This window comes from Myxine glutinosa, unplaced genomic scaffold (genome assembly GCF_964187855.1).
Source record: "Myxine glutinosa unplaced genomic scaffold, kmMyxGlut1.1 SCAFFOLD_662, whole genome shotgun sequence".
Lineage (NCBI taxonomy): Eukaryota > Metazoa > Chordata > Myxini > Myxiniformes > Myxinidae > Myxine > Myxine glutinosa.
This window is the reverse complement of record NW_027616757.1, coordinates 87501-97107: the sequence shown is the minus strand read 5'-3', so window position 1 is coordinate 97107 and position 9607 is coordinate 87501. Positions and strand designations below refer to the sequence as shown.

Here is a 9607-nt window from a genome sequence, read left to right as displayed (position 1 = left end):
CATTCATTCAATTCATTCAGTGGATAAACGACAGAGACAGGTCCTCTCAAAGCTGTTTGAAGCCACATCAACCTTCTGGAGCAATCAGAATGGCAGGAATTGGTTTTGCAATACCTGTGCTAACAGAGTAATTATGTAAAAGTGGCAGACGGATGACTGAACTTTTTTCAGCCAATGGTGGAGATTTTAATTCTTCAACAGGAATCGCTGTGTCTGGATATTTGAGAAATGCATTTCCTGGTACAACCTGCCAGAAATACGGACACAGGAAAGGAAGAGCACAGTTACACTTTGAAAACAAAATGTTCCCTCTGTACAAATACAATCACTTGTTTTTCGTACTCACAACTGTGCTCGACTCAGCCAAGCATGCACGTAACGCATATGGTCTCATACATGTCATAAACACCTATAAATATTACACAGCATGTTGAAATGAAAGGGATAGGTTGTACTAATCCACAATCTACAGTTGCACTTCTCAATTTAAAGTGAAACACTCGTGAAGTTTCAAAAGCAAAAGAAACTCTGACTTGCTATCATTTTGTTTATCACTTCCTTATGCACAGAAATGCACAACCTTGATTATATGATGCAAGTCACCATGACTAGACACGTCTGGTCCACAACCGGCTGTGATGTCAGCTATATGGCTCATGTGATTGGATGTCGGCCAATCTGATTCATCAGTTCAATAAACCTGTTTCAAATTTGCTTCAGAGTATTATGAAGTTTAGAATTCTTAATAGGTTTTTTTTGCAGACCAAGTCGAGGCTCGTAGAAGAGCTAACATATAAAATATCATAAAGGGAGCGGGAGACAAGAGGGGGTGAGAGAGGGAAGCACAGCAACAGTAGGGAACAGGCAGATCAGAAGAAGGAAGAGAGAGGGATGGGGCAGGGTACACGGGATTGAACAGGAAAAAGAAGAGCGAATTGTAATAGACCATAAAGTAACATTCAGGTACAATTTCGTGAATCTTATGACAAAATGTCCATTCCTTATGCTGGGGGTATGGATGCTGCCATTGCCATTCATTCCTCCAACAGAAGAAGGGTTTTTCACAACAATCGGGAAATTATATGTCAGTGGTATTTCAAGGTGCGATTATAGGATTTGTAATACGTTTAAGGAACGATAACGTGCAATTTAGAAAAAACGAATCCATCAAATTGACTGACTTCCATTTGTGCGAGGAAAACGGTCTTTGCCAAAATCAAAGAAAATATAATTTTGTCAGGAAAATGATCTGGCACAATAGCTGAGAGGTACGCACAGCCTGGGTTCAAATCTCGACCCGGCTATAAACGGCCACCCTGGTGCTATACAGGGAAATATTTCAATATCTGACCCGTCCCACGGACGGACGTTAAGCAGCATGACCCATCTGCCAGCCCTGGTCATCGGTGGACATTAAAGATCCCACGACGTCTATCGCGAAGAGTATGCGAGTTATCACTGGCACTCTCGCCAAATTACAAATTCTTGCCCGAATCACCTTCAGTCGAACATAAAGCCTGGCCAGCCAGGTCATGAAAGACTTGGGCCAAAGAAAAAGGTCATTTGTCAACCCCACAAGAAGGTGGGAATAATTGGGGCCATTAAAATAATTGATAGTGATAGCGGTTGATTTGGTCACGGAAATTCAAAGGTCACATCACTTGCTCAATCAAATATTTCTGCATTTACAATGATATTAAGGCAATAATACATTTATGATCACATCTTGTAATTTAGACTTTTTGAAGTACCATGAGTGTTTGACTTTGATAAATAAAAATGCAAAAACAGTACAAATGGCCAAAAAATATATAAAAGCAAAAACAGAACAAAACTAGTACGGCACTTGGTAGAACGCATACCTCCGCCAGGCTGAACAATTTACATTTTGGATCCCACTGATGGGCCAGATCTGGAACCGGATCATTCATCCTTGTCACACACCAAAATACAATTGGCTGGTTCTTGTCATCTACCCAACTCATCCACAACTTTGAGATGTTGTAAAACACATTATTTTTGTCCCCATCTCTTAATGGTTAAGAATCACGTAAACATAGGGGCAATACCCGTGGTGCTTACCTGGTAGAATAAACAGTATACTGAACTAACTAAAGGTATTTTAAACCAATTTGAATGGTTTCTAGAAGACAGTGCAGCATGTAGAATAATACTGACATAATCATAAGACCTTAAACAAACACACAAAAAAATACCTATTTTGGGGGGCAACCACCCGCCACCTCCCCCAACTCCGTATACCTCCTCAGACCCCAATTTCTCTAATGCCTTGAACAAACTTTGGTACATCACGGGTGATGAAGGTTGTGGCGAAGTTTCCTCGAAATTCCGTGTGTAGTTTCTGAGAAGAAAGCAAATACCTATTTTGGAGGGTAATCCCCCCCCCCCCCCCCCCACTCCCGTAGACGCCCAAAGGGGCAGATTTTTTAAAATGCTGTGAACAAAGTTTGGTACATCACGGGTGGTGAAGGTTGTGGTGAAGTTTCATCGAAATTGTGTGTGTAGTTTCAGAGGAAAAAGCAAATTCCTATTTTGGAGGGGTGGGGGGGGGGGGGGGGTGGAGGGGTCAAACCTGGATCCACTTTGACCCCCGGTAAACCTCCTTAGACCCCGATATTTTTTCATTGCATGAATAAACTTTAGTCACAACACAACAAGTATCATTTGTGCCAAGTTTGGTCACAATACCTTCAGTGGTTTGGGAGAAGTTGCAAGTGTTTAGACAGACGGACTGACAGACAGACAGACAGACAGACAGACAGATCCACCATCGTATAAGCTCCCCTGCGCTTCGTTCCAGGTGAGATAAAAATCATCGGATCTGGAGCTTCACCAAAATCGAATCGATTCATCCTCGTCGCACACCCAACCTGTCCACCAAGATTTGTCAGATTCCGTCCATAACGTTTTGAGATATCCTGCACACAGACAAACAAACAAACAGACGGGTGAAAACATAACTTCCATCCACCTTCATGGCGGAGGTAATAAGACATGGTTAAGTATTAATACGATGTGATTGTGATGTTTGCTGACAAATGCTCTTCAGATGTCTTAGTATCTTCTATTCTTTGTCCACTTATGTTGTGGTTTTTTTTGTGTTTTTTTTTTCTTTTTAGCTCCGCCACCGAAGGTTCTGTTTTCACCCCTGTCTGCCTGTTTGTTTCACCCTGTCTGTGAGGCAGTGAACACGGCACGGTGCTTTGGAAGTCCAAAAGTATCTTACATCATTGCCAAGTATTTTAGCAAAGCAGCATCATCGGTCCATCAAGAATCGCTACAATCAGTGAAAAATTCCACCATTTATTCTCACCACCAGCAAAGAATCCATCCTCACAGACAGGCCAAACCCCTGAGAATGAGAAGCAGAATTATCCCCCCGGAATTGGTGTATTTTAGTATGATGACTAATAGCCTCTCTCACCGGGAGCGGAATTGTGCAATACATATTTACATATCCAGAATTGGGGACTTCCACCCATCTTGAAGCCCAGGGGACTTTTTAATCCCCTAAAGCACCACCCCGTGCACCTGCTGAATACAACAACCAGCAGTTTTCAACTCATTCTGTCCAGCTCTTCAGGAGTGCCTGGAAGCAAAAAAACACACACACACACACACACACACACACACACACACAGACACACACACACAGACAGACAGACAGACACACACACACACACACACAGACACACACACACAGACAGACAGACAGACACACACACACACACACACACACACACACACACACACACACACACTTCTGGATTTATAGTAGGATGGCCATCTGCAGGAGACAATTAACTTGTACCAATAATGAAGCACTCCAGAACTTGAGTCTTCCTCGTCATGTGACGCACGATTGAAAGCCTGGTCTTTGTTCAACAGACACCATTGTGCCTGCATCAAGTTCTTCATAAGAATCCTTTCACTGAAGACCTTGTTGTTCCAAACATTGACTCATCACATGCAACAGCAATGTCTTTGGGCTGTTATTAATGGACGGACCTTTCTTGAGCGACGGCAAGATGACATCTGCCATTGAATGAGAACTTCCTTTCATTGCAAACGAGTTCCAGCGGTTAACTGGCCAACAAAAGGTCTTTCTTCTTCTTCACAAGGATGCTGCTTTCTGATGACTATGTCGATTGTGTTTCCATGGCAATAAAGTAGTGTGTGCAACTTTTTCCGTCAACTTTTATGGATTATATAAATTAGTTGTCAATGCTTTTTTCTTTTTTTTTAAACACTTGCAGGGAATTGGAAAAGAAAGGAACGCCGAGTAGTTTCAGGTTTTCTGTTCGAGCCAAAAGCAATACATATGGTTCGGTGTTAAACATTTGAAGTGTCAGAAGGCGTGACATCGTGTAATGCAGCCGGTGTTATTGAAACATGTTTAAAAACACTCGAAAATTGCTGCCACATTTACAAATCTGTGCGGATGTTGCCCGGTGTCGAATCTGGGCGAGCGGGCCGCGGTACCGGGCAGGACTTGCACGTCGTCCGATGATGTGCAACTTTGGGTCATTCGACACACGTGACTTTCTCGAAGCTTCTTATCCCGATGAGGTCACTTACTCACTGTGTGTTTATCTTTATCCAAATTGTAAAGTGTTTTAAGTAAACCTAGAGCAATCCTTTTTAAGTTTCACCCCCACACCCACCATCGCTCCCTCTCAATATACTGATGGTAACATATTTTAGTGACACCATACTAGCATGCAAGAACATGCACGCTTCATACATGACACAAATCTTTCAAAGGGAGAGAGCGGGTGGCGTGACAGGAGAAATATAGCGTATGATGCGACAAAGAAAACTAGTCGTCATGTTAACTATAACTAGCTATGGATGTGTGTCTGTAAAACACAAAAACCGAGATCAAAATAAACAAATCTCTCCAACACACTATGGAGAACCATCTCGTACATCGCACTCGTACGTGATCGGACAGGCATCTCGTGAAAGTTTTGTACAAGTCCGTTGAGGTTATCGCCTTGTAAGAGGGCGGTTGTTTATGACGAGGTACCTAAGGTTAGAGGAAACTCCGGTATTATTGAGGTTACAATAAATGACATCGGTACTAAATGAGCCGTCGGTCGCCAGCACAAGGCACAGTGGACTCACCGTGTGGTTGTGTCGGCATGGTGTCTCTCTTGCCGCTGGATGTACACAGGACGTATGCGGAGCTTGACTAAAGGGACAAAAGGAAAGGGGAGAGAAATGACGTTCCGTGCGGGGAAACAACGATGCTGTTTCACTAGGGGGGGGGGCGGGGAGGGATGAGGGGGTGCAGTTTGAACTCCACTCTGTCAATGTGCAGGGAAAGCGAGGCAGTGGGGTTGGGGAGGGGAAGGGAGGGAAGAGATGCTGTTTGTCACAGACAAAGCATGGAGTGCAGGGAAATGTAACAACAAAAGAGTAGGATTGTATTAAGGGATTGGGACTAATGGGGACATGGTGGTAAGGGAGAATGTCTCGCACTTCTTTTTAAATACTACGCCGTATCCTAAAAGTAATGTGAGACCGGAGTACACTTGTCAACAAGAACATGCGACCACAAGTTCACATCGTCAGTACAGTGGAGCTGGTGGCGAGACAGGACACACACACACACGGACAACAAAGTCAGACAAAGAGCCGTGAAAATTAAGACAACATGTACGACTCGCAAGCTTTCCCTCGCACCCCGGCCCGTGGGGTTCGCACTCTTTTTCCATTATCCCCTTTCCCCCACTCCCAAACCACCACCCCACCCCTCCATCCTTTTCCAACATGTCCCTCCCCGAGCCGCAGACAGGGCGCGCCACCCGCGGTCCCGCTGAGTCAGCAAAGATCCGACGGGCGGTGCGATCATAAGAATCCTTCAGGAACACGACTGAACCCCTTTTCTCCCCCCTCCGCCCCCATCTTTTACAAACTCGATGGTCTATTCTCTCTTGCGGAGGAAGGAGGAGAAGGTGGTGGTCCGGGGAGTGGGGGTGGCATGACACCTATATACGCATTTCCCTTGTACAGTCAGAGTTCCGAACCCTTTGTGACCGCCGGGGCTCCCAGCATGGGTAAGGGGGGAAGAAAAGGGGGGCGGGGGGTAGTGGGGGTCGGGTAACCGTTAGGAATCCTTAGGGATCCCGGCTAAGCCTCGTTAACGATTTTAAAGAACACTGTTGTTGTGATTTGAAAATGGATCGAGTTCCGAGATCGGAACCACGGCTCGGGCGTCAAAACGACAAAGGGGACTTTTGTACGGACGTTCAAACCGGAGTTACTCCCGCCATGTACACAGTACTCTACCCCACGAGCGTCTCCATGTTCTTTGTCTTTTCCCTTGGACACGGCGACCGCTCAACCCACCTCTCACCGTTCCCTCCAAACGGTTTTGAATTCAAATTTAAATGCTTATGAACCCCTCCCGGACTTACCTTGGGACTCCGCGTGCTGAGCGCCGCCACACGACGAGCGCTTCCTTCCCCCCCGAATCTTTTGTCCCATGGACGGCGGAGCAAGAGGGAGACGCAAAGCTCCAGAGGAGTCTATAGAGCGGTTCCCGATCTGAGGCCGGAACGTCTTGCTTCCATTGTCTCCACAAGGAGCAGGGACTTGGGCGATCCGTGAGCAAGCACCATCACCAACCGCCGCGTTCATTCAACGGTCCACAAAGCAAGACGATTCCTCCTTAGTCCTGTCAGTTATTTTTGTTTTTGTTTGTTGCTTCAGTTTCGGCTGACGTGACCACTCCTTGTGAGGAGACGGGTGCCGAATCCCAGCACCTTTCCAATCCTACCGGCGCCCCCCACCCGCCGGTAAGAATGGCCTGCTGGTGGAGCCACGTCCCTATTGTATCGATGGCATGCTGGGAGCACAAGGGAAGACAGGGGAGGGAAGGTAAGGCCTTTACCACAACCCCTGAGGCGATTACCACGACTGCTGAGGAAATTACCACAACGACTGAGGCGATTACCACAACTCCTGAGGTGATTACCACAACTGGTGAGGCGATTACCACAACTGCTGATGTGATTACCACAACTTCTGAGGCGATTACAACAACTCCTGATATAATTACCACAATTTCTGAGGCAAATACCACAACTCCTGAGGCAAATACCACAACTCCTGAGGCAAATACCACAACTCCTGAGGCAAATACCACAACTCCAGAGGCGATTACCACCACCCCTGAGGCAATTACCACCACCGCTGAGGCGATTACCACAACCCCTGAGGCGATTACCACCACCCTTGAGGCAATTACCACAACCCCTGAGGCAATTACCACAACCCCTGAGGCGATTACCACAACCCCTGAGGTGATTACCACAACTCTTGAAGCAATTACCACCACTCCTGAGGGGATTACCACAACACCTGATGCGATTACCACAAACTCCCAAAACAATTACCACAACTTTTGAGCCGAGGCGATTACCACAACTCTTGAGACGACGCGATTACCACAACAACCACAACGACAGAGGTGATTACCGCAACTACTGAGGCGATTACCGCAACCCCTGAGGCGATTATCACAACCGCTGGGCGATTACCACAACTCCTGAGGCAATTACCACAACCCCTGAGGCGATTATCTCAACCCCTGAGGCGATTATCACAACCGATGAGGCGATTACCGCAACGACTGAGGCGATTATCACAACTACTGAGGTGATTACCACAACTACTGAGGCGATTACCACAACTACGGAGGAGATTACCACAACGACTGAGACGATTACCACGACTCCTGAGGCAATTACCACGACTCCTGAGGCGATTACCATGACCCCTGAGCCGATTACCACGACTCCTGAGGAGATTTCCACGACTGCTGAGGCGATTACCATGACTCCTGAGGCGATTACGACTCCTTAGGCGATTACCACAACTCCTTAGGTGATTACCACAACTCCTTAGGTGATTACCACAACTCCTTCGGCGATTACCACAACTCCTTCGGCGATTACCATGACTCCTGAGGCGATTAGCACAACTCCTGAGGTGATTACCATTACTCCTGAGGAAATTACCTCAACTCCTGAGACGATTACCACAACTCCTGAGGCGATCATCTCAACCCCTGAGGCGATTACCACAACTCCTGAGGCGATTATCTCAACCCCTGAGGCGATTATCACAACCTCCAGGCAATTACCACAACTCCTGAGGCAATTACCACAACCCCTGAGGCGATTATCTCAAGCCCTGAGGCAATTATCACAACCGATGAGGCGATTACCGCAACTACTGAGGCGATTACCACGACTACGGAGGCGATTACCACAACTACGGAGGCGATTACCACAACGACTGAGATGATTACCACAACTACTGATGTGATTACCACGACTCCTGAGACGATTACGACTCCTGAGGCGATTACCACGACTCCTGAGGCGATTACCACGACTCCTGAGGCGATTACCACGACTCCTGAGGCGATTACGACTCCTGAGGCGATTACGACTCCTGAGGCGATTACCACGACCCCTGAGGCGATTACCACAACTCCTGAGGCGATTACCACGACTCCTGAGGCGATTACCATGACTCCTGAGGCGATTACCACGACTCCTGAGGCGATTACCACGACTCCTGAGGCGATTAACACGACTCCTGAGGCGATTACCACGACTCCTGAGGTGATTACCACGACTCCTGAGGCAATTACCACGACTCCTGAGGCGATAACCACGACAACTGAGGCGATTACCACGACTACTGAGGCGATTACCACGACTACTGAGGCGATTACCACGACTCCTGAGGTGATTACCACGACTCCTGAGGCGATTACCACCACTCCTGAGGGGATTACCACAACTCCTGATGTGATTACAACTCCCAAAACAATTACCACAACTTTTGAGCCGAGGCGATTACCACAACGACCGAGGCGATTACCGCAATGACCGAAGCGATTACCGCAACCCCTGAGGCGATTTTATCAAAACCGCTGGGCGATTACCACAACTCCTGAGGCAATTACCACAACCCCTGAGGCGATTATCTCAACCCCTGAGGTGATTATCACAACCGATGAGGCGATTACCGCAACTACTGAGGCGATTACCACGACTCCTGAGGCGATAACCACAACTCCTCAGACGATTACCACGACTCCTGAGACGATTACCACAACTACTGAGGCGATTACCACAACTTAAGCGATCTATACCACAACTCTTGAGGCGATGTGGAGCATCTTCTCCGGTGATGTGGTAAAAGGAGGGGCGGGGGAATAGAGAAACAATTTATGGAGTAATTGATGAAAAAAAAAATGTGATGGAGATGCATTGAGCGGGGATGAGGGAGATGTGGGACGACATGTTAAGATGTTCGACAGTAAAAGTAAAACTCATAACGGGAAGACCCAGCTCCAGCAAACAAGATGGAGCGCCTCTTCTCGCGTCTCTCAAGTGTTCCTTGTCGGGTCGATAATGGCGATATTACGATAGTTCTTCTAACTCTTTCTTTCTATTTTTTAAAGAATTTCCCTGCACTTGGCGCCGAATTACCGGACTGGCTTCAAACCGCGATCCGCGGCAGCGAAATCGAATATGGCGCGTTTAACCGAAACAGCTTCAAA

The 9607-nt window shown here is 47.0% G+C and overlaps 2 protein-coding genes across 2 annotated transcripts in view; one reads left to right on the top strand and one right to left on the bottom strand.

Moving 5' to 3' along the window:
• Nucleotides 1-2784: 2784 nt before the first annotated feature.
• On the bottom strand, nucleotides 2785-6804 carry LOC144889065 (uncharacterized). The gene is made up of 3 exons (XM_078768880.1): nucleotides 6444-6804; nucleotides 5149-5215; nucleotides 2785-2939 (listed from the first exon to the last, which is right to left on the bottom strand). The coding sequence occupies exons 1-3, from the start codon at nucleotides 6664-6666 to the stop codon at nucleotides 2909-2911; spliced, it is 321 nt and encodes a 106-aa protein (XP_078625006.1). The 5' UTR covers nucleotides 6667-6804; the 3' UTR covers nucleotides 2785-2908.
• OTOS (otospiralin) overlaps nucleotides 5960-9607 on the top strand; it is a 48064-nt gene continuing 44416 nt past the window's right edge. The window contains exon 1 of the mRNA XM_078768882.1: nucleotides 5960-6083. The gene's annotated coding sequence lies outside the window, so the exon portion shown is untranslated. The remainder of the gene's footprint in view (nucleotides 6084-9607) is intronic.